At 42.9% G+C, this 24,614-nt stretch overlaps 1 protein-coding gene across 1 annotated transcript in view; it reads right to left on the bottom strand.

Annotated features, from left to right (window-relative positions):
• Positions 1-24,614, bottom strand: part of LOC115127133 (zinc finger CW-type PWWP domain protein 1-like) — a 64,561-nt gene that overhangs the window by 39,322 nt on the left and 625 nt on the right. The window contains 6 exon segments of the mRNA XM_065021173.1: positions 12,599-12,713; positions 13,003-13,113; positions 13,275-13,399; positions 13,481-13,547; positions 21,478-21,559; positions 24,084-24,595. Coding sequence (XP_064877245.1) covers positions 12,599-12,713; positions 13,003-13,113; positions 13,275-13,399; positions 13,481-13,547; positions 21,478-21,559; positions 24,084-24,595 — 1,012 coding nt within the window.

Genomic DNA, 24,614 nt, shown 5'->3' with positions numbered 1-24,614 from the left:
TGGATGGTGTGTGTGTGTGGATGTGTTTAGTGTGTGTGGATGGTGTGTGTGGATAGTGTTTGGTGTGTGTGGATAGTGTGTGTGTGGATGGTGGATGTGTGTGGAGTGTGGTGTGGATAGTGTGTGTGTGTGGATAGTGTGTGTGGATAGTGTTTAGTGTGTGTGGATGGTGTGTTTGTGTGTGTGGTGTGGTGTGTGTGGTGGTGAGTGTGTGTGGATGGTGTTGGTGTTGTGGATAGTGTGTGGTGTGTGTGGATGGTGTTTGGATGGTGTGGTGTGTGTGGATGGTGTTTGGTGTGTGTGGATGGTGTGGTGTGTGGTGGTGTGTGTGTGTGGTGTGTGTGGATGTGTGTTTAGTGTGTGTGGATGTGTTTAGTGTGTGTGGATAGTGTTTGGTGTGTGTGGATGGTGTGGTGTGTGTGGATGTGTGTGGTGTGTGTGGTGTGTGTGGATGTGTGATAGTGTGTGTGGATGGTGTGTAGTGTGTGGATGGTTTTGGTGTGTGTGGATGTGTTTGGTGTGTGTGGATGTGTTGGTGTGTGTGGATAGTGTGTGTGGATAGTGTTTAGTGTGTGTGGATGGTGTGGTGTGTGTGGATGTGTGGTGTGTGTGGATGGTGTTGGTGTGTGTGGATGTGTGTGGTGTGTGTGGATGGTGTTTAGTGTGTGTGGATGGTGTGTGGATGTGTGTGATGTGTGGTAGTGTGTGTGGATGGTGTTGGTGTGTGTGGATGTGTGTGTGTGTGGATGGTGTGGTGTGTGTGGATGGTGTGGTGTGTGTGTGGATGTGTTTAGTGTGTGTGGATAGTGTTTAGTGTGTGTGGATAGTGTGTGTGGATGTGTGTGTGTGGATGGTGTGGTGTGTGTGGATGTGTGTTTGTGGTGTGTGTGGATGGTGTTTGGTGTGTGTGGATGGTGTGGTGTGTGTGGATGTGTGTGGTGTGTGTGGATGGTGTGTGTGTGGATGGTGTTTGTGTGTGGATGTGTGGTAGTGTGTGTGGATAGTGTTGTGTGGATGGTGTAGTGTGTGTGGATAGTGTTCAGTGTGTGTGGATAGTGTTTAGTGTGTGTGGATGGTGTTTAGTGTGTGTGGATGGTGTAGTGTGTGTGGATAGTGTTGTGGATGGTGTTCAGTGTGGATGGATGTGGTGTGTGTGGATAGTGTTTGGTGTGTGTGGATAGTGTTTAGTGTGTGTGGATAGTGTTTGTGTGTGTGTGGATAGTGTTCAGTGTGTGTGGATGGTGTGTGTGGATGGTGTTCAGTGTGTTGGATAGTGTTCAGTGTGTGGATGGTTTGGTGTGTGTGGATGGTGTTTAGTGTGTGGTGGTATTGTGTGGATGGTGTTGGTGTGTGTGTGGATGTGGAGTGTGTGTGGATGTGGTGTGTGTGGATAGTGTGTGTGGATGGTTTAGTGTGTGTGGATAGTGTGTGTGTGGATGGTGTGTGTGGATAGTGTTTAGTGTGTGTGGATAGTGTTTAGTGTGTGTGGATAGTGTGTAGTGTGTGTGGATAGTGTTGGTGTGTGTGGATAGTGTGTGTGGATGGTGTTCAGTGTGTGTGGATAGTGTGTGTGGATGGTGTGTCAGTGTGTGTGTGTGGATAGTGTTTAGTGTGTGTGGATGGTTTGGTGTGTGTGGATGGTGTGGTGTGTGTGGATGTGTGTGGATGGTGTGTGTGTGTGGATGGTGTTCAGTGTGTGTGGAGTGTGTGTGGATGTGTGTGGATAGTGTTGTGGAGTGTGTGTGGATAGTGTTTAGTGTGTGTGGATAGTGTTGTGTGTGGATGAGTGTTAGTGTGTGTGGTGTGTGTGGTGTTCAGTGTGTGTGGATAGTGTTCAGTGTGATGTGGATAGTGTGTGTGTGTGTGTGTGTGGATGGTGTGTGTGGATAGTGTGTTTTAGTGTGTGTGGATAGTGTGTTGGATGTGTTTGGTGTGTGTGGATGGTGTGTGTGGATGGTGTTTGGTGTGTGTGGATAGTGTTCAGTGTGTGTGGATAGTGTTGGATGGTGTGTGTGGTGTGTTGTGGTGGACCGTGTTCAGTGTGTGTTCAGTGTGTGTGGATAGTGTTGTGGATGGTGTGTGTGTGGATAGTGTTCAGTGTGTGGATAGTGTTCAGTGTGTGTGGATGGATGGTTCGGTGTGTGTGGATATTGTGTGGTGTTTAGTGTGTGTGGATAGTGTTTCAGTGTGTGTGGATAGTGTTCAGTGTGTGTGGATAGTGTTGTTTGTGGATGAGTGTTGTGTGTGGATAGTGTTCAGTGTGTGTGGATGGTGTTCAGTGTGTGTGGATAGTGTTTGTGTGTGTGGATAGTGTTCAGTGTGTGTGGATAGTGTTTGTGTGTGTGTGGATGTGTGTGGATGGATGTGTAGTGTGGATGTGTGTGGATAGTGTTCAGTGTGTGTGGATAGTGTTAGTGTGTGTGGATAGTGTTTAGTGTGTGGTGTGTGTGGATAGTGTGTGTGGATAGTGTTCAGTGTGTGTGGAGTGTTTAGTGTGTGTTGTTGTGTGTGGTGTGTGTAGTGTGTGTGGATAGTGTGGATGGATGGTGTGTTTAGTGTGTGTGGATAGTGTTCAGTGTGTGTGGATAGTGTGTGTGGATAGTGTTCAGTGTGTGTGGATAGTGTTCAGTGTGTGTGTGGATAGTGTTTAGTGTGTGTGGATAGTGTTCAGTGTGTGTGGATAGTGTTAGTGTGTGTGGATAGTGTTTAGTGTGTGTGGATCAGTGTTTAGTGTGTGTGGATGGTGTTTAGTGTGTGTGGATAGTGTTTGTGTGTGGATAGTGTGTGTGGATAGTGTTTAGTGTGTGTGGATAGTGTTTGTGTGTGGATAGTGTTTGGAGTGTGTGTGGATAGTGTTCAGTGTGTGTGGTGTTTAGTGTGGAGTGTGTGTGTGTGTGTTCAGTGTGTGTGGATAGTGTTTAGTGTGTGTGTGGATAGTGTTCAGTGTGTGTGTGATAGTGTGTGTGGAGTGGATGGTGTGTGTGGATAGTGTTTAGTGTGTGTGGATAGTGTTTGGTGTGTGTGGATAGTGTGGATGTGTGTTTGGTGTGTGTGGATCAGTGTGTGTGTGGTAGTGTTTAGTGTGTGTGGATAGTGTTTAGTGTGTGTGGATGTTTAGTGTGTGTGGATAGTGTTTTGTGTGTGGATAGTGTTTAGTGTGTGTGGATGTGTGTTCAGTGTGTGTGGATAGTGTGTGTGGTGTTGGTGTGTGTTCAGTGTGTGTGGATAGTGTGTAGTGTTTAGTGTGTGTGGATAGTGTAGTGTGTAGTGTGTGTGGATGGTGTTCAGTGTGTGTGGATAGTGTTTGTGTGTGTGGATAGTGTTGTGGATAGTGTGTGTGTGGATAGTGTTCAGTGTGTGTGGATAGTGTGTGTGTGTGTGTGTAGTGTGTGTGGATAGTGTTTAGTGTGTGTGGATAGTGTGTGTGGATGGTGTTGGATAGTGTGTGTGGATAGTGTTTAGTGTGTGTGGTGTGTGTGGATAGTGTTGTGTGTGTGGAGTGTAGTGTGTGTGTGGATAGTGTTCAGTGTGTGTGGATAGTGTTTAGTGTGTGTGGATAGTGTTTGGTGTGTGTGGATAGTGTTTAGTGTGTGTGGATAGTGTTTAGTGTGTGTGGATAGTGTTTAGTGTGTGTGGAGTGTGTGTGGTGTGTGTGGATAGTGTTTAGTGTTTAGTGTGTGGATAGTGTTTAGTGTGTGTGGATAGTGTGTTTGTGTGGTGTGTGGATAGTGTGTGTGTGGATGGTGTTGGTGTGTGTGGATAGTGTTCAGTGTGTGTGGATAGTGTTGTGGATGTGTGTGGATAGTGTTGTGTGTGGATAGTGTTTAGTGTGTGTGGATAGTGTTCAGTGTGTGGATAGTGTTTGGTGTGTGGATAGTGTGTGTGTGGATAGTGTTTAGTGTGTGTGGATAGTGTTTAGTGTGTGTGGAGTGTTCAGTGTGTGTGGATAGTGTCAGTGTGTGTGGATAGTGTGTGTGTGTGTGGAGTGTGTGTGGATAGTGTTAGTGTGTGTGGATAGTGTTTAGTGTGTGTGGATAGTGTTTAGTGTGTGTGGGGTAGTGTGTGTGGATAGTGTGTGTGGATAGTGTTCAGTGTGGATAGTGTGTGTGGATAGTGTTTAGTGTGTGTGGATAGTGTCAGTTGGTGTGTGTGTGTTGTGTGTGTGTGTGGATAGTGTTTAGTGTGTGTGGATAGTGTGTGTGGATAGTGTTTAGTGTGTGTGGATAGTGTTTGTGTGTGTGGATAGTGTTTAGTGTGTGTGGATAGTGTTTTGGATAGTGGATAGTGTTTAGTGTGTGTGGATAGTGTTCAGTGTGTGTGGATAGTGTTTGTGTGGTGGATAGTGTTTGTGTGTGGATAGTGTTTGTGGATAGTGTTTAGTGTGTGTGGATAGTGTTCAGTGTGTGTGGATAGTGTTGTGGATAGTGTTGGATAGTGTAGTGTGTGTGGATAGTGTTTAGTGTGGATGTGTTTAGTGTGTGTGGATAGTGTGTGTGGATAGTGTTTGTGTGTGGATAGTGTTTAGTGTGTGTGGATAGTGTTTAGTGTGTGTGGATAGTGTGTGTGGATAGTGTTTAGTGTGTGTGGATAGTGTTTAGTGTGTGTTTGTGGATAGTGTGTGTGTGGATAGTGTTCAGTGTGTGTGGATAGTGTGTGGATAGTGTTTTGTGTGTGTGTGGATAGTGTTTAGTGTGTGTGGATAGTGTTTAGTGTTGGATAGTGTGTGGATGTGTTGGATAGTGTTTAGTGTGTGTGGATAGTGTGTGTGGATGGTGTTTAGTGTGTGTGGATAGTGTGTTTAGTGTTTAGTGTGTGATAGTGTTTAGTGTGTGTGGATAGTGTTTGGTGTGTGTTGTGTGGATAGTGTTTAGTGTGTGTGGAGTGTTTAGTGTGTGGATAGTGTTTAGTGTGTGTGGATAGTGTTTAGTGTGTGTGGATAGTGTTTAGTGTGTGTGGATAGTGTTTAGTGTGTGTGGATAGTGTTTAGTGTGTGTGGATAGTGTTTAGTGTGTGTGGATAGTGTGTGTGGATAGTGTCAGTGTGTGTGGATAGTGTTTAGTGTGTGTGGATAGTGTTTAGTGTGTGTGGATAGTGTGTGTGGAGTAGTGTGTGTGGATAGTGTTCAGTGTGTGTGGATAGTGTTTAGTGTGTGTGGATAGTGTTTAGTGTGTGTGATGGTGTGTGTGTGTGGATAGTGTTTAGTGTGTGTGGATGTGTTCAGTGTGTGTGGTGTGTGTGGATAGTGTTTAGTGTGTGTGGATAGTGTTTAGTGTGTGTGGATAGTGTTTAGTGTGTGATGTGTTAGTGTGTGTGGATAGTGTTTAGTGTGTGTGGATAGTGTGTTGGAGTGTGTGTGGATAGTGTGTGTGGATAGTGTTCAGTGTGTGTGGATAGTGTTTAGTGTGTGTGTGGATAGTGTGTGTGGATAGTGTTGGATAGTGTGTGTGGATGTGTTTTTAGTGTGTGTGGATAGTGTTTAGTGTGTGTGGATAGTGTGTGTGGATAGTGTTGTAGTGTGTGTGTGAGTGTGTGTTTAGTAGTGTGTGGATAGTGTTTAGTGTGTGTGGATAGTGTTTAGTGTGTGGATAGTGTTTAGTGTGTGTGGATAGTGTGTGGATAGTGTTTAGTGGATGTGTAGTGTTGTGTGTGTGTGGATAGTGTTTAGTGTGTGTGGATAGTGTTTAGTGTGTGTGGATAGTGTTTAGTGTGTGTGGATAGTGTTCAGTGTGTGTGGATAGTGTGTGTGGATAGTGTTTAGTGTGTGTGGATAGTGTTCAGTGTGTGTGGATAGTGTGTGTGGATAGTGTTTAGTGTGTGTGGATAGTGTTTAGTGTGTGTGGATAGTGTTTAGTGTGTGTGGATAGTGTGTTAGTGTGTGTGGATAGTGTTTAGTGTGTGTGGATAGTGTTCAGTGTGTGTGGATAGTGTGTGTGTGGATAGTGTTTAGTGTGTGTGGATAGTGTTTGGTGTGTGTGTGGATAGTGTTTAGTGTGTGTGGATAGTGTTTAGTGTGTGTGGATAGTGTGTGTGGATAGTGTTTAGTGTGTGTGGATAGTGTGTGTGGAGTGTTTAGTGTGTGTGGATAGTGTGTGTGGATAGTGTTTAGTGTGTGTGGATAGTGTTTAGTGTGTGTGGATAGTGTTCAGTGTGTGTGGATAGTGTTCAGTGTGTGGATAGTGTGTGTGGATAGTGATATGTGTGGATAGTGTGTGTGGATAGTGTTAGTGTGTGTGGATAGTGTTTAGTGTGTGTGGATAGTGTTGTGTGATAGTGTTTAGTGTGTTTAGTGTGTGTGGATAGTGTTTAGTGTGTGTGGATAGTGTTTAGTGTGTGTGGATAGTGTGTGTGGATAGTGTTCAGTGTGTGTGGATAGTGTTTAGTGTGTGTGGATAGTGTTCAGTGTGTGTGGATAGTGTTTAGTGTGTGTGGATAGTGTTTAGTGTGTGTGTGGATAGTGTTCAGTGTGTGTGTTTAGTGTGTGTGGATAGTGTTTAGTGTGTGTGGATAGTGTGTTGGATAGTGTTTAGTGTGTGTGGATAGTGTTCAGTGTGTGTGGATAGTGTTTAGTGTGTGTGGATAGTGTGTGTGGATAGTGTTTAGTGTGTGTGGATAGTGTTTGGTGTGTGTGTGTGGATAGTGTTCAGTGTGTGGATGTGTTTAGTGTGTGTGGATAGTGTTTAGTGTGTGTGGATAGTGTTTAGTGGTGTGGATAGTGTGTGTGGATAGTGTTTAGTGTGTGTGGATAGTGAGTGTGTGGTAGTTAGTGTGTGTGGATAGTGTTTAGTGTGTGATGTGTTTAGTGTGTGTGGATAGTGTTTAGTGTGTGTGGATAGTGTTTAGTGTGTGTGTGATAGTGTTGTGTGTGTGGATAGTGTTCAGTGTGTGTGTGTTTAGTGTGTTAGTGTGTGGATAGTGTTTAGTGTGTGTGGAGTGTTAGTGTGTGTGGATAGTGTTTAGTGTGTGTGGATAGTGTTTGTGTGTGTGGATGTGTTTAGTGTGTGTGGATAGTGTTTAGTGTGTGTGGATAGTGTTTGATAGTGTGTGTGGATGGTTCAGTGTGTGGATAGTGTTTAGTGTGTGTGGATAGTGTTTAGTGTGTGTGGATAGTGTTTGGTGTTTAGTGTGTGTGGATAGTGTTTAGTGTGTGTGGATAGTGTGTGGAGTGTGTGTGGATAGTGTTTAGTGTGTGTGGATAGTGTTTAGTGTGTGTGGATAGTGTGTGGATGTGTTAGTGTGTGTGGATAGTGTTCAGTGTGTGTGGATAGTGTTTAGTGTGTGTGGATAGTGTTTAGTGTGTGTGGATAGTGTTTAGTGTGTGTGGAGTGTTTCAGTGTGTGTGGATAGTGTGTGTAGATGTGTGTTTAGTGTGTGTGGATAGTGTTTAGTGTGTGTGGATAGTGTGTGTGGTGGATAGTGTTTGGAGTGTGTGTGGATAGTGTTTAGTGTGTGTGGATAGTGTTTGTGTGTGTGTGTGTGTAGTGTGTGTGGATAGTGTTCAGTGTGTGTGGATAGTGTTTAGTGTGTGTGTGTGTGGATAGTGTTTAGTGTGTGTGGATAGTGTTTAGTGTGTGTGTGTAGTGTGTGTGGATAGTGTTTAGTGTGTGTGGATAGTGTTTAGTGTGTGTGGATAGTGTTTAGTGTGTGTGGATAGTGTTTAGTGTGTGTGGATAGTGTGTGTGGATAGTGTGTGTGGATAGTGTTTAGTGTGTGTGGATAGTGTTTAGTGTGTGTGGATAGTGTGTGTGGATAGTGTTTAGTGTGTGTGGATAGTGTTTAGTGTGTGTGGATAGTGTTTAGTGTGTGTGGATAGTGTGTGTGGATAGTGTGTGTGGATAGTGTTTAGTGTGTGTGGATAGTGTGTGTGGATAGTGTTTAGTGTGTGTGGATAGTGTTCAGTGTGTGTGGATAGTGTGTGTGGATAGTGTTTAGTGTGTGTGTGTAGTGTGTGTGGATAGTGTTTAGTGTGTGTGGATAGTGTGTGTGGATAGTGTTTAGTGTGTGTGGATAGTGTGTGTGGATAGTGTTTAGTGTGTGTGGATAGTGTTTAGTGTGTGTGGATAGTGTTCAGTGTGTGTGGATAGTGTGTGTGGATAGTGTTTAGTGTGTGTGGATAGTGTTCAGTGTGTGTGGATAGTGTGTGTGGATAGTGTTTAGTGTGTGTGGATAGTGTGTGTGGATAGTGTTTAGTGTGTGTGGATAGTGTGTGTGGATAGTGTTTAGTGTGTGTGGATAGTGTTTAGTGTGTGTGGATAGTGTTGTGTGTGGATAGTGTTTAGTGTGTGTGGATAGTGTTTAGTGTGTGTGGATAGTGTTCAGTGTGTGTGGATAGTGTTCAGTGTGTGTGGATAGTGTTTAGTGTGTGTGGATAGTGTTCAGTGTGTGTGGATAGTGTTTGTGTGTGGATAGTGTTTAGTGTGTGTGGATAGTGTGTGTGGATAGTGTTTAGTGTGTGTGGATAGTGTTCAGTGTGTGTGGATAGTGTTTAGTGTGTGTGGATAGTGTGTGTGGATAGTGTTTAGTGTGTGTGGATAGTGTTTAGTGTGTGTGGATAGTGTTTAGTGTGTGTGGATAGTGTTCAGTGTGTGTGGATAGTGTGTGGATAGTGTGTGTGGATAGTGTGTAGTGTGTGTGGATAGTGTTTAGTGTGTGTGGATAGTGTTTAGTGTGTGTGGTTAGTGTTTGATAGTGTTTGTGTGGATAGTGTTTAGTGTGATGTGTTTAGTGTGTGTGGATAGTGTTTAGTGTGTGTGGATAGTGTTTAGTGTGTGTGGATAGTGTGTGTGGATAGTGTTAGTGTGTGTGGATAGTGTTTAGTGTGTGTGGATAGTGTGTTTAGTGTTTAGTGTGTGTGGATAGTGTGTGTGGATAGTGTTTAGTGTGTGTGGATAGTGTTTAGTGTGTGTGGATAGTGTTTAGTGTGTGTGGATAGTGTTTAGTGTGTGTGGATAGTGTTTAGTGTGTGTGGATAGTGTGTGTGGATAGTGTTTAGTGTGTGTGGATAGTGTTTAGTGTGTGTGGATAGTGTTTAGTGTGTGTGGATAGTGTTTAGTGTGTGTGGATAGTGTGTGTGTGTGTTTAGTGTGTGTGGATAGTGTTTAGTGTGTGTGGATAGTGTGTTTAGTGTGTGTGGATAGTGTTAGTGTGTGTGGATAGTGTTCAGTGTGTGTGGATAGTGTTTAGTGTGTGTGGATAGTGTTTAGTGTGTGTGGATAGTGTTTAGTGTGTGTGGATAGTGTATTGGATAGTGTGTGTGTGTGTGTGTTTAGTGTGTGTGGATAGTGTTTAGTGTGTGTGGATAGTGTTTTTGTGTGGATAGTGTTTAGTGTGTGTGGATAGTGTGTGTGGAGTGTTTAGTGTGTGTGGATAGTGTTGTGGATAGTGTTTAGTGTGTGTGATGTGTTTAGTGTGTGTGGATAGTGTTTAGTGTGTGTGGATAGTGTTTAGTGTGTGTGGATAGTGTTCAGTGTGTGTGGATAGTGTTTAGTGTGGATGTGTGTTAGTGTTTAGTGTGTGTGGATAGTGTTTAGTGTGTGTGGATAGTGTTGTGGTGTGGAGTGTTTAGTGTGTGTGGATAGTGTTAGTGTGTGTGGATAGTGTTTAGTGTGTGTGGAGTGTTTAGTGTGTGTGGATAGTGTGTGTGGATAGTGTGTGTGGATAGTGTTTAGTGTGTGTGGATAGTGTTTAGTGTGTGTGGATAGTGTGTGTGGATAGTGTTTAGTGTGTGTGGATAGTGTGTGTGGATAGTGTTCAGTGTGTGTGGATAGTGTTTAGTGTGTGGATAGTGTTCAGTGTGTGTGGATAGTGTGTGTGGATAGTGTTTAGTGTGTGTGGATAGTGTGTGTGGATAGTGTTTAGTGTGTGTGGATAGTGTTCAGTGTGTGGATAGTGTTTAGTGTGTGTGGATAGTGTTCAGTGTGTGTGGATAGTGTTTAGTGTGTGTGGATAGTGTTCAGTGTGTGTGGATAGTGTTGTGGGATAGTGTGTGTGGATAGTGTGTGTGGATAGTGTGTAGTGTGTGTGGATAGTGTTTAGTGTGTGTGGATAGTGTTCAGTGTGTGTGGATAGTGTGTGTGGATAGTGTGTGTGGATAGTGTGTAGTGTGTGTGGATAGTGTTTAGTGTGTGTGGATAGTGTTAGTGTGTGTGGATAGTGTTCAGTGTGTGTGGATAGTGTTTAGTGTGTGTGGATAGTGTTTAGTGTGTGTGGATAGTGTTTAGTGTGTGTGGATAGTGTGTTTAGTGTGTGTGGATAGTGTTTAGTGTGTGTGGATAGTGTGTGTGGATAGTGTTCAGTGTGTGTGGATAGTGTTAGTGTGTGTGGATAGTGTGTGTGGATAGTGTTTAGTGTGTGTGGATAGTGTTCAGTGTGTGTGGATAGTGTGTGTGGATAGTGTGTGTGTGGATAGTGTAGTGTGTGTGGATAGTGTTTCAGTGTGTGTGGATAGTGTTAGTGTGTGTGGAGTGTTTAGTGTGTGTGGATAGTGTTTAGTGTGTGTGGATAGTGTTTAGTGTGTGTGTGGATAGTGTTTAGTGTGTGTGGATAGTGTTTAGTGTGTGTGGATAGTGTGTGTGGATAGTGTTCAGTGTGTGTGGATAGTGTTTAGTGTGTGTGGATAGTGTTTAGTGTGTGTGGATAGTGTTTAGTGTGTGTGGATAGTGTTTAGTGTGTGTGGATAGTGTGTAGTGTGTGTGGATAGTGTGTTTAGTGTGTGTGGATAGTGTTTAGTGTGTGTGTGTGATAGTGTGTAGTGATAGTGTGGATAGTGTGTTTGTTAGTGTGTGTGGATAGTGTTTGAGTGTGTGTGGATAGTGTTTAGTGTGTGTGGATAGTGTTAGTGTGTGTGGATAGTGTTGTGGATAGTGTTTAGTGTGTGTGGATAGTGTGTAGTGTGTGTGGATAGTGTTCAGTGTGTGTGGATAGTGTTTAGTGTGTGTGGATAGTGTTTAGTGTGTGTGGATAGTGTAGTGTGTGTGGATAGTGTGTGTGGATAGTGTGTGTGGATAGTGTTCAGTGTGTGTGGATAGTGTGTGTGGATAGTGTGTTTAGTGTGTGTGGATAGTGTGTGTGGATAGTGTTTAGTGTGTGTGGATAGTGTTTAGTGTGTGTGGATAGTGTTTAGTGTGTGTGGATAGTGTGTGTGGATAGTGTTCAGTGTGTGTGGATAGTGTTCAGTGTGTGTGGATAGTGTTCAGTGTGTGTGGATAGTGTTTAGTGTGTGTGGATAGTGTGTGTGGATAGTGTTTAGTGTGTGTGGATAGTGTTTAGTGTGTGTGGATAGTGTTCAGTGTGTGTGGATAGTGTGTGTGGATAGTGTTTAGTGTGTGTGGATAGTGTTTAGTGTGTGTGGATAGTGTTTAGTGTGTGTGGATAGTGTGTGTGGATAGTGTTTAGTGTGTGTGTGTAGTGTGTGTGGATAGTGTTAGTGTGTGTGGATAGTGTTTAGTGTGTGTGGATAGTGTTCAGTGTGTGTGGATAGTGTTTAGTGTGTGTGGATAGTGTTCAGTGTGTGTGATAGTGTGTGTGGATAGTGTGTTTAGTGTTGTGTGTGTGATAGTGTGTGTGGATAGTGTTTAGTGTGTGTGGATAGTGTTTGTGTGTGTGGATAGTGTTCAGTGTGTGTGGATAGTGTTTAGTGTGTGTGTTTAGTGTGTGTGGATAGTGTTTAGTGTGTGTGTTCAGTGTGTGTGGATAGTGTTCAGTGTGTGTGGATAGTGTTTAGTGTGTGTGGATAGTGTGTGTGGATAGTGTTTAGTGTGTGTGTTCAGTGTGTGTGGATAGTGTTCAGTGTGTGTGGATAGTGTTCAGTGTGTGTGGATAGTGTGTGTGGATAGTGTTTAGTGTGTGTGGATAGTGTTCAGTGTGTGTGGATAGTGTGTGTGGATAGTGTTCAGTGTGTGTGGATAGTGTGTGTGGATAGTGTGTGTGGATAGTGTTTAGTGTGTGTGGATAGTGTGTGTGGATAGTGTTTAGTGTGTGTGGAGTGTTTAGTGTGTGTGGATAGTGTTTGTGGTGTGTTGAGTGTGTGTGGATAGTGTTTAGTGTGTGTGGATAGTGTTCAGTGTGTGTTCAGTGTGTGTGGATAGTGTTTAGTGTGTGTGGATAGTGTTTAGTGTGTGGATAGTGTTTAGTGTGTGTGGATAGTGTTTAGTGTGTGTGGATAGTGTTTAGTGTGTGTGGATAGTGTTTAGTGTGTGTGGATGAGTGTGTGATAGTGTTTAGTGTGTGTGGATAGTGTTTAGTGTGTGTGGATAGTGTTTAGTGTGTGTGGATAGTGTGTGTGGATAGTGTTTAGTGTGTGTGTGTAGTGTGTGTGGATAGTGTTCAGTGTGTGTGTGTAGTGTGTGTGTGTAGTGTTGTGTGTTTGTTCAGTGTGTGTGTGCAGTGTGTGTGGATAGTGTTCAGTGTGTGTGTGTAGTGTGTGTGGATAGTGTTCAGTGTGTGTGTGTAGTGTGTGTGTGTAGTGTGTGTGGATAGTGTTCAGTGTGTGTGTGCAGTGTGTGTGGATAGTGTTCAGTGTGTGTGTGCAGTGTGTGTGGATAGTGTTCAGTGTGTGTGTGTAGTGTGTGTGGATAGTGTTCAGTGTGTGTGTGTAGTGTACCAAGGATATCCAATCTGTTGAGCCCAGACCAGAGACCCAGGAACCAGACTGCTGTTGATGACATCACACTCTTGTCCCGACCAGCTGTCCTCCGTAGCGTCACAGAGACCAGGTCCTACACATTCACACAAACACATTAAATGCAACATACCCACTTGGGCACAAATGTATGTGATGATGTCGAATACATGTTGGAAATCAGATTCGCAAAAAGTCATCAACATAAGGGAATTACATATATTTTTTAATCCAATGACATTGTGACATTTGTTGTTGATTTCACATTGAATTCATGTTTGTTGACAAACCAAACCAAATGTCATTGGTTCAACGTCAACATGTTCTGATGCTGAGTGCAAGCAGAGGTCGAATTACTGTATGGTGGTGGTGGTGTGTGTTGGTACCTGTGTCGTGTATACAGGTCCAGTCGCTGGGAAGGGCAGCCAGGTCAACCTGTCTCTCTACTCTTCTCCATTTCCCACAGACAGACCTACTACACTGAACCCACTGATCAACTAGAGGAGGACGGGGGGGGGGGGTGAGGAGGGGGGAGAGAGAACAAAGGTGTGGGAGAAAGACAGAAAGAAGAGGAAATAGGAGACAGTGGGGGAAATAGGGAGAGAATGAGAGGTAGAGAAAGTGAGAATAAGGAAGAGATAGAGGATAAAATACCCACATTCTGCACTGGAGTCGCTGTCTTCCTCTTCCTCCCTTCTTCTCTTCCTCTTCCTCTGTGTGTGTGAGCCGGACGCTGCAGTCTTTCTCTCACCAGACACTCTCCTGGGAGGCTGTTCCTCCTCCCTGTTCAGAAACACCATTGTAGCAAAACAACCCCTATTTCATCTCTAGTTACACATTATGGTTCTAGTAAAGGTGTTTTACCTGAGAGAGACCTGGTCAATGGTGGCCTGCAGTAACTCCACCTCACTCAGCACAGCTCTGGCATCCTCTACACACACACACACACACACCACACAATCACACAAACATACACACACACAATGACACAAACATACACACACACTCTCACCCACAGGGTAAAGAGTTAAACATCTCCTACAATCACTGCTGTGATTCTTCTGAATGAGTAACATATTTAGTCTTTTCCACTGTGACGGGTCAAGTCTCTTCTTCTATGAGAAAACGAGTGAAATGACAAGTGATACAGTTGAAGTCAGAAGTTTACATACACTTAGGTTGGAGTCATTAAAACTCGTTTTTCAACCACTCCACAAATGTCTTGTTAACAAACTATAGTTTTGGCAAGTCGGTAAAGGACATCTACTTTGTGCAGGACACAAGTCTTTTTAAAACAATTGTTTACAGACAGATTATTTCACTTATAATTCACTGTATCACAATTCCAGTGGGTCAGAAGTTTACATACACTAAGTTGACTGCCTTTAAACAGCTTGGAAAATTCCAGAAAATGATGTCATGGCTTTAGAAGCTTCTGATAGGCTAATTGACATAATTTCAGTCAATTGGAGGTGTACCTGTGGATGTATTTCAAGGCCTACCTTCAAACTCACTGCCTCTTTGCTTGACATCATGGGAAAATCTGAATAAATCAGCCACGACCAGAAAAATAATTGTAGACCTCCACAAGTCTGTTTCATCCTTGGGAGCAATTTCCAAACGCCTGAAGGTACCACGTTCATCTGTACAAACAATAGTACACAAGTATAAACACCATGGGACCACGCAGCCGTCATACCGCTCAGGAAGGAGACGCGTTCTGTCTCCTAGAGATGAACGTACTTTGGTGCGAAAAGTGCAAATCAACCCCAGAACAACAGCAAAGGACCTTGTGAAGATGCTGGAGGAAACAGGTACAAAAGTATCGATATCCACAGTAAAACGAGTCCTATATCGACATAACCTGAAAGGCCGCTCAGCAAGGAAGAAGCCACTGCTCTAAAACCGCCATCAAAAAGCCAGACTACGGTTTGCAACTGCACATTGGGACAAAGATCGTACTTTTTGGAGAAATGCACTCTGGTCTGATGAAACAAAAATAGAACCTTTTGGCCATAATGACCATCGTCATGTTTGGAGGAAAAAGGGGGAGCCTTGCAAGCCGAAGAACACCAACCGTGAAGCACGGGGATGGCAGCATCATGTTGTGGGGGTGCTTTGCTGCAGGAGGGACTGGTGCACTTCACAGAATAGATGGCATTATGAGGGAGGAACATTATGTGGATACATTGAAGCAACATCTCAAGACATCAGTCAGGAAGTTAAAGCTTAGTCGCAAATGGGTCTTCCAAATGGACAATAACCCCAAAGCATACTTCCAAAGTTGTGGCAAAATGGCTTAAGGACAACAAAGTCAAGGTATTGGAGTGGCCATCACAAAGCCCTGACCTCAATCCTATAGAACATTTGTGGGCAGAACTGAAAAAGCATGTGCGAGCAAGGAGGCCTACAAACCTGACTCAGTTAGACCAGCTCTGTCAGGAGGAATGGACCAAAACTCACCCAACTTATTGTGGGAAGCTTGTAAAATGCTACCCGAAACGTTTGACCCAAGATAAACAATTTAAAGGCAATGCTACCAAATTCTAATTGAGTGTATGTAAACTTCTGACCCACTGGGAATGTGATGAAATAAATAAAAACTTAAATAAATCATTCTCTCTACTATTATTCTGACATTTCACATTCTTAAAATAAAGTGGTGATCTTAACTAACCTAAAACAGGTATTTTTTACAAGTATTAAATGTCAGGAATTGTGAAAAACAGAGTTTAAATGTATTTGGCTAAGGTGTATGTAAACCTCCGACTTCAACTGTATATACTGTCTGTAAAAAATTGTTGGAAAAAGGACTTGTGTCGTGCACAAAGTAGATGTCCTAACTGACTTGAGAAAACTATAGTTTGTTAACAAGACATTTGTGGAGTCGTTGAAAAATGAGTTTTAATGACTCCAACATCAGTGTATGTAAACTAGTTTTAATGACTCCAACCTAAGTGGATGTAAACTAGTTTTAATGACTCCAACCTAAGTGTATGTAAACTAGTTTTAATGACTCCAACCTGAGTGTATGTAAACTAGTTTTAATGACTCCAACCTGAGTGTATGTAAACTAGTTTTAATGACTCCAACCTGAGTGTATGTAAACTAGTTTTAATGACTCCAACCTGAGTGTATGTAAACTAGTTTTAATGACTCCAACCTGAGTGTATGTAAACTAGTTTTAATGACTCCAACCTGAGTGTATGTAAACTAGTTTTAATGACTCCAACCTGAGTGTATGTAAACTAGTTCTAATGACTCCAACCTGAGTGTATGTAAACTAGTTTTAATGACTCCAACCTGAGTGTATGTAAACTAGTTTTAATGACTCCAACCTGAGTGTATGTAAACTAGTTTTAATGACTCCAACCTGAGTGTATGTAAACTAGTTTTAATGACTCCAACCTGAGTGTATGTAAACTAGTTTTAATGACTCCAACATCAGTGTATGTAAACTAGTTTTAATGACTCCAACCTGAGTGTATGTAAACTAGTTTTAATGACTCCAACCTGAGTGTATCTAAACTAGTTTTAATGACTCCAACCTGAGTGTATGTAAACTAGTTTTAATGACTCCAACCTGAGTGTATGTAAACTAGTTTTAATGACTCCAACCTGAGTGTATGTAAACTAGTTTTAATGATTCCAACCTGAGTGTATGTAAACTAGTTTTAATGACTCCAACCTGAGTGTATGTAAACTAGTTTTAATGACTCCAACCTGAGTGTATGTAAACTAGTTTTAATGACTCCAACCTGAGTGTATGTAAACTAGTTTTAATGACTCCAACATCAGTGTATGTAAACTAGTTTTAATGACTCCAACCTGAGTGTATGTAAACTAGTTTTAATGACTCCAACCTGAGTGTATGTAAACTAGTTTTAATGACTCCAACCTGAGTGTATGTAAACTAGTTTTAATGACTCCAACATCAGTGTATGTAAACTAGTTTTAATGACTCCAACATCAGTGTATGTAAACTAGTTTTAATGACTCCAACCTGAGTGGATGTAACTGTAACGAGAATAAAGATATAAACAGTGAAATTAATTAATTAATTCGTTACCCAGACAGTTGTAGTGTTAGTTAGTTACCCAGACAGTTGTTGTGGTAGTGTTAGTTAGTTACCCAGACAGTTGTTGTGGTAGTGTTAGTTAGTTACCCAGACAGTTGTTGTGGTAGTGTTAGTTAGTTACCCAGACAGTTGTTGTGGTAGTGTTAGTTAGTTACCCAGACAGTTGTTGTGGTAGTGTTAGTTAGTTACCCAGACAGTTGTTGTGGTAGTGTTAGTTACCCAGACAGTTGTTGTGGTAGTGTTAGTTAGTTACCCAGACAGTTGTTGTGGTAGTGTTAGTTAGTTACCCAGACAGTTGTTGTGGTAGTGTTAGTTAGTTACCCAGACAGTTGTTGTGGTAGTGTTAGTTAGTTACCCAGACAGTTGTTGTGGTAGTGTTAGTTAGTTACCCAGACAGTTGTTGTGGTAGTGTTAGTTACCCAGACAGTTGTTGTGGTAGTGTTAGTTACCCACCCAGACAGTTGTTGTGGTAGTGTTAGTTACCCAGACAGTTGTTGTGGTAGTGTTAGTTACCCAGACAGTTGTTGTGGTAGTGTTAGTTACCCACCCAGACAGTTGTTGTGGTAGTGTTAGTTACCCAGACAGTTGTTGTGGTAGTGTTAGTTACCCAGACAGTTGTTGTGGTAGTGTTAGTTACCCACCCAGACAGTTGTTGTGGTAGTGTTAGTTAGTTACCCAGACAGTTGTTGTGGTAGTGTTAGTTAGTTACCCAGACAGTTGTTGTGGTAGTGTTAGTTAGTTACCCAGACAGTTGTTGTGGTAGTGTTAGTTAGTTACCCAGACAGTTGTTGTGGTAGTGTTAGTTAGTTACCCAGACAGTTGTTGTGGTAGTGTTAGTTAGTTACCCAGACAGTTGTTGTGGTAGTGTTAGTTACCCACCCAGACAGTTGTTGTGGTAGTGTTAGTTACCCAGACAGTTGTTGTGGTAGTGTTAGTTACCCAGACAGTTGTTGTGGTAGTGTTAGTTACCCAGACAGTTGTTGTGGTAGTGTTAGTTACCCACCCAGACAGTTGTTGTGGTAGTGTTAGTTAGTTACCCAGACAGTTGTTGTGGTAGTGTTAGTTAGTTACCCAGACAGTTGTTGTGGTAGTGTTAGTTAGTTACCCAGACAGTTGTTGTGGTAGTGTTAGTTAGTTACCCAGACAGTTGTTGTGGTAGTGTTAGTTAGTTACCCAGACAGTTGTTGTGGTAGTGTTAGTTAGTTACCCAGACAGTTGTTGTGGTAGTGTTAGTTAGTTACCCAGACAGTTGTTGTGGTAGTGTTAGTTAGTTACCCAGACAGTTGTTGTGGTAGTGTTAGTTAGTTACCCAGACAGTTGTTGTGGTAGTGTTAGTTAGTTACCCAGACAGTTGTTGTGGTAGTGTTAGTTAGTTACCCAGACAGTTGTTGTGGTAGTGTTAGTTAGTTACCCAGACAGTTGTTGTGGTAGTGTTAGTTACCCAGACAGTTGTTGTGGTAGTGTTAGTTAGTTACCCAGACAGTTGTTGTGGTAGTGTTAGTTAGTTACCCAGACAGTTGTTGTGGTAGTGTTAGTTAGTTACCCAGACAGTTGTTGTGGTAGTGTTAGTTAGTTACCCAGACAGTTGTTGTGTTAGTTAGTTAGTTACCCAGACAGTTGTTGTGGTAGTGTTAGTTAGTTACCCAGACAGTTGTTGTGGTAGTGTTAGTTACCCAGACAGTTGTTGTGGTAGTGTTAGTTAGTTACCCAGACAGTTGTTGTGGTAGTGTTAGTTACCCAGACAGTTGTTTAGTTACCCAGACAGTTGTTGTGGTAGTGTTAGTTACCCAGACAGTTGTTGTGGTAGTGTTAGTTACCCAGACAGTTGTTGTGGTAGTGTTAGTTACCCAGACAGTTGTTGTGGTAGTGTTAGTTAGTTACCCAGACAGTTGTTGTGGTAGTGTTAGTTAGTTACCCAGACAGTTGTTGTGGTAGTGTTAGTTAGTTACCCAGACAGTTGTTGTGGTAGTGTTAGTTAGTTACCCAGACAGTTGTTGTGGTAGTGTTAGTTACCCAGACAGTTGTTGTGGTAGTGTTAGTTAGTTACCCAGACAGTTGTTGTGGTAGTGTTAGTTAGTTACCCAGACAGTTGTTGTGGTAGTGTTAGTTAGTTACCCAGACAGTTGTTGTGGTAGTGTTAGTTAGTTACCCAGACAGTTGTTGTGGTAGTGTTAGTTACCCAGACAGTTGTTGTGGTAGTGTTAGTTACCCACCCAGACAGTTGTTGTGGTAGTGTTAGTTACCCAGACAGTTGTTGTGGTAGTGTTAGTTACCCAGACAGTTGTTGTGGTAGTGTTAGTTACCCACCCAGACAGTTGTTGTGGTAGTGTTAGTTACCCAGACAGTTGTTGTGGTAGTGTTAGTTACCCAGACAGTTGTTGTGGTAGTGTTAGTTACCCACCCAGACAGTTGTTGTGGTAGTGTTAGTTAGTTACCCAGACAGTTGTTGTGGTAGTGTTAGTTAGTTACCCAGACAGTTGTTGTGGTAGTGTTAGTTAGTTACCCAGACAGTTGTTGTGGTAGTGTTAGTTAGTTACCCAGACAGTTGTTGTGGTAGTGTTGTTACCCAGACAGTTGTTGTTAGTTACCCAGACAGTTGTTGTGGTAGTGTTAGTTAGTTACCCAGACAGTTGTTGTGGTAGTGTTAGTTAGTTACCCAGACAGTTGTTGTGGTAGTGTTAGTTACCCAGACAGTTGTTGTTACCCAGACAGTTGTTGTGGTAGTGTTAGTTACCCACCCAGACAGTTGTTGTGGTAGTGTTAGTTAGTTACCCAGACAGTTGTTGTGGTAGTGTTAGTTAGTTACCCAGACAGTTGTTGTGGTAGTGTTAGTTAGTTACCCAGACAGTTGTTGTGGTAGTGTTAGTTAGTTACCCAGACAGTTGTTGTGGTAGTGTTAGTTAGTTACCCAGACAGTTGTTGTGGTAGTGTTAGTTAGTTACCCAGACAGTTGTTGTGGTAGTGTTAGTTAGTTACCCAGACAGTTGTTGTGGTAGTGTTAGTTAGTTACCCAGACAGTTGTTGTGGTAGTGTTAGTTAGTTACCCAGACAGTTGTTGTGGTAGTGTTAGTTAGTTACCCAGACAGTTGTTGTGGTAGTGTTAGTTAGTTACCCAGACAGTTGTTGTGGTAGTGTTAGTTACCCAGACAGTTGTTGTGGTAGTGTTAGTTAGTTACCCAGACAGTTGTTGTGGTAGTGTTAGTTAGTTACCCAGACAGTTGTTGTGGTAGTGTTAGTTAGTTACCCAGACAGTTGTTGTGGTTGTTGTGGTAGTGTTAGTTAGTTACCCAGACAGTTGTTGTGGTAGTGTTAGTTAGTTACCCAGACAGTTGTTGTGGTTGTGGTACCCAGACAGTTGTTGTGGTAGTGTTAGTTAGTTACCCAGACAGTTGTTGTGGTAGTGTTAGTTACCCAGACAGTTGTTGTGGTAGTGTTAGTTACCCAGACAGTTGTTGTGGTAGTGTTAGTTACCCAGACAGTTGTTGTGGTAGTGTTAGTTACCCAGACAGTTGTTGTGGTAGTGTTAGTTACCCAGACAGTTGTTGTGGTAGTGTTAGTTACCCAGACAGTTGTTGTGGTAGTGTTAGTTACCCAGACAGTTGTTGTGGTAGTGTTAGTTAGTTACCCAGACAGTTGTTGTGGTAGTGTTAGTAGTTGCAGACAGTTGTTGTGGTAGTGTTAGTTAGTTACCCAGACAGTTGTTGTGGTAGTGTTAGTTAGTTACCCAGACAGTTGTTGTGGTAGTGTTAGTTACCCAGACAGTTGTTGTGGTAGTGTTAGTTAGTTACCCAGACAGTTGTTGTGGTAGTGTTAGTTAGTTACCCAGACAGTTGTTGTGGTAGTGTTGACAGTTGTTGTGGTAGTGTTAGTTACCCACCCAGACAGTTGTTGTGGTAGTGTTAGTTACCCAGACAGTTGTTGTGGTAGTGTTAGTTACCCAGACAGTTGTTGTGGTAGTGTTAGTTACCCAGACAGTTGTTGTGGTAGTGTTAGTTACCCAGACAGTTGTTGTGGTAGTGTTAGTTAGTTACCCAGACAGTTGTTGTGGTAGTGTTAGTTACCCAGACAGTTGTTGTGGTAGTGTTAGTTACCCAGACAGTTGTTGTGTTAGTTAGTTACCCAGACAGTTGTTGTGGTAGTGTTAGTTAGTTACCCAGACAGTTGTTGTGGTAGTGTTAGTTACCCACCCAGACAGTTGTTGTGGTAGTGTTAGTTACCCAGACAGTTGTTGTGGTAGTGTTAGTTACCCAGACAGTTGTTGTGGTAGTGTTAGTTACCCAGACAGTTGTTGTGGTAGTGTTAGTTAGTTACCCAGACAGTTGTTGTGGTAGTGTTAGTTACCCAGACAGTTGTTGTGGTAGTGTTAGTTAGTTACCCAGACAGTTGTTGTGGTAGTGTTAGTTACCCAGACAGTTGTTGTGGTAGTGTTAGTTACCCAGACAGTTGTTGTGGTAGTGTTAGTTAGTTACCCAGACAGTTGTTGTGGTAGTGTTAGTTAGTTACCCAGACAGTTGTTGTGGTAGTGTTAGTTACCCAGACAGTTGTTGTGGTAGTGTTAGTTACCCAGACAGTTGTTGTGGTAGTGTTAGTTACCCAGACAGTTGTTGTGTTAGTTAGTTACCCAGACAGTTGTTGTGGTAGTGTTAGTTAGTTACCCAGACAGTTGTTGTGGTAGTGTTAGTTAGTTACCCAGACAGTTGTTGTGGTAGTGTTAGTTACCCAGACAGTTGTTGTGGTAGTGTTAGTTACCCAGACAGTTGTTGTGGTAGTGTTAGTTACCCACCCAGACAGTTGTCTACAGGTGTCTCCAGAGCCGTAGCACTATCAAATATATCATCATACTGACTGTCTGTTAGAGGGAGCACCTGGAGGGAGGAGAGAGAGAACTACAGGTTTGGTGCACTGATTAAAAAGTGAGTGTATATGCTCCTCATCTTCATGGTAATGCTAACAAATGCTAAGCTAACACATGCTTCTACATAGGCATGCTAATGCCAACTGTTTTTAATGGGCAGAACTGTGGTCAATTGTGTCCATCCTCAACTCATAGAGGAGGGAGAGAGAATGAAGAAAAGGTCGGGACAGGAGGGAGAGAGAAAGGGAAGTAGAGAGAGAGGGGCCAGGAAAGAGGGAGGGCCATCAAATAATTGTTCAAACGTTTGGGGTCACTTAGAATTGTCCTTGTTTTTGAAAGAAAAGCACATTTTTTGTCCATTAAAATAACATCAAATTGATCAGAAATACAGTGTAGACATTGTTAATGTTTTAAATGACTATTGTGGCTGAAACGGCTGATTTTTAATGGAATATCTACATAGGCGTACAGAGGCCCATTATCAGCAACCATCACTCCTGTGTTCCAATGGCACGTTCTGTTAGTTAATCCAAGTTTATCATTTTAAAAAGCTAATTGATCATTAAAAAAACTTTTTGCAATTATGTTAGCACAGCTGAAAACGGTTGTCCTGATTAAAGAAGCAATACAACTGGCCTTCTTTAGACTAGTTGAGTATCTGGAGCATCTGCATTTGTGGGTTCAATTACAATTGTCAGTCTATTCTTGTTCTGAGAAATGAAGGCTATTCCATGTGAGTAATTGCCAAGAAACTGAAGATCTCATACAACGCTGTGTACAACGTCAACAGTGAAGAGGCGACTCTGGGATGCTGGCCTTCTAGGCAGAGTTCCTCTGTCCAGTGTCTGTGTTCTTTTGCCCATCTTAATCTTTTATTTGTATTGGCCAGTCTGAGATGCGGCTTTTTCTTTGCAACTCTCACTCAACACTGCCTTTTCCCACCTGGACAAAAGGAACACCTACATGAGAATGCTGTTCATTGACTACAGCTCAGTGTTCAACACCACAGTGTCCACAAAGCTCATCACTAAGCTAAGGACCCTGGGACTAAACACCTCCCTCTGCAACTGGATCCTGGACTTCCTGACAGGCCGCCCCCAGGTGGTAAGATTAGGTAACAACACATGCTGATCACCGACAACGATGAGCCTATAGGGAGGTCAGAGACCCGGAAGTGTGGTGCCAGGATAATAACCTCTCCCTCAATGTGATCAAGGAAAGGGGATGATCGTGGACTACAGGAAAAGAAGGGCAAAGCATGCCCCCATTCTCATCGACGGGGCTGTAATGGAGCAATTTGAGAGCTTCAAGTTCCTTGGTTTCCACATTACCAACAAATTATCATGGTTCAAACACACCAAGACAGTTGTGAAGAGGGCACGACAACACCTATTCCCCTTCAGGACACTGAAAATATATGGCATGGGTCCTCAGATCTTCAAAAGGTTTGACAGCTGCACCAACGACAGCATCCTGACGGGTTGCATCACCGCCTGGTATGGCAACTGCTCGACCTCCAACAGCAAGGCGCTACAGAGGGTAGTGTGTACGGCCCAGTACATCACTGGGGCCAAGCTTCCTGTCATCCAGGACCTCTATACCAGGCAGTGTCAGAGGGCCCCAAAAATGGCCAAAGACTCCAGCCATCCTAGCCCAGCCAAGTCATCTCTGCCCCCCCCCCCCCATACACATAATCTCCGCAGTCAAACCCCCCTCCCACAACCCTAATAATCTGTAAACATTACACCCATGTAATGTCACACATTTTTTATTTTACATTTTTACAAAAGTCCAGCCTCCAAACAGTGGTGACTGGAAAGAGACACATGTTACACAAAACCCCACAAAGTGTAATGACATGAGGCCAGAATTGATGTCCACTGCTGTCTGCGCACATCTCGGTGTCGGTATAATTTCTGTGTTCTCATGAACCACATGGCATTCTGGAGCGTAGGCTACACCACCTGTTTTCTAGTCTATTCAGTCATGCGTCATGCCTCTGACATGCTGTAATGATAAATAATGGTGTAATACCTTTTAATTTGGCTTTCATTATAGTGATAGGCTGATGTTTACCGGTACGGCATACCCCCACTGTTTATTTGGAACATACCACGTTTATATACACATGCCCTTGGCTTACATCAGACTACAGTATAGCATTGGCATACTTACTACTGGCTAATTAAGGAGTACTAAGTAAGGAACACTAACGGTATCCTACTGGCTAATTAAGGAGTACTAAGTAAGGACAACTAACTGTATTACTACTGGCTAATTAAGGAGTACTAAGTAAGGACAACTAACTGTATTACTACTGGGTAAGTAAGGCCTAACTGTATCCTACTGGTTAAGTAAGGCCTACTAACTGTATCCTACTGGTTAAGTAAGGCCTACTAACTGTATCCTACTGGTTAAGTAAGGCCTACTAACTGTATCCTACTGGTTAAGTAAGGCCTACTAACTGTATGACTACTGGTTAAGTAAGGAACACTAACTGTATTCCTGTCACAATAAATATTCTCTACTCCTACCTTATTGCTCTCTGTCTCATCCCTCTGTCTCTTCTTTTTCGTCTCTTTCCCTTCCTTCCTGACCTTCTCATTCTCTTTCTTCTTCTTTTTCACATTCATTCCCTCCTTCCCTTTATCTGTTTCCTTCCTGGATAGGTCTTCCTTATTTTTCTGTTTTTTATTCTCCTTCGCTCCCTCTCCTCCTCCTCTCTCTCCTTTACCTTCCTGTTGCTGGGGAACCCCTTCATCTGCAGCCCTCACTTTTTCTGTATCTGGCGTCTTCTTCTTCCCTTCTTTCTTCATCCGTTCTCCTCTTTTCTTCTCTAACCCAGAGGCCTTACCCTTGCTCTCTACTCCTCTCTCTCCTTCACATGATTCTCCTGTCTTCTTTCCTACATCAATGTTTCTCTCCTTATTTCCACCCCCCTCTCCTTTCCACGTATTCTCACTCCTTTTCCCCCCTCCTTTCTCTCCATGCCCTGGCTTCTTCTCACGGGGCACCAGCGGGGCAAACTTCGCCTTCTCTTTCTGACCTGTGTAATGTTACCAAAA

The sequence above is a fragment of the Oncorhynchus nerka genome, linkage group LG8 (genome assembly GCF_034236695.1).
Source record: "Oncorhynchus nerka isolate Pitt River linkage group LG8, Oner_Uvic_2.0, whole genome shotgun sequence".
NCBI classification, from domain to species: Eukaryota; Metazoa; Chordata; class Actinopteri; order Salmoniformes; family Salmonidae; genus Oncorhynchus; species Oncorhynchus nerka.
This window is presented reverse-complemented; position numbering and strand designations above follow the sequence as displayed.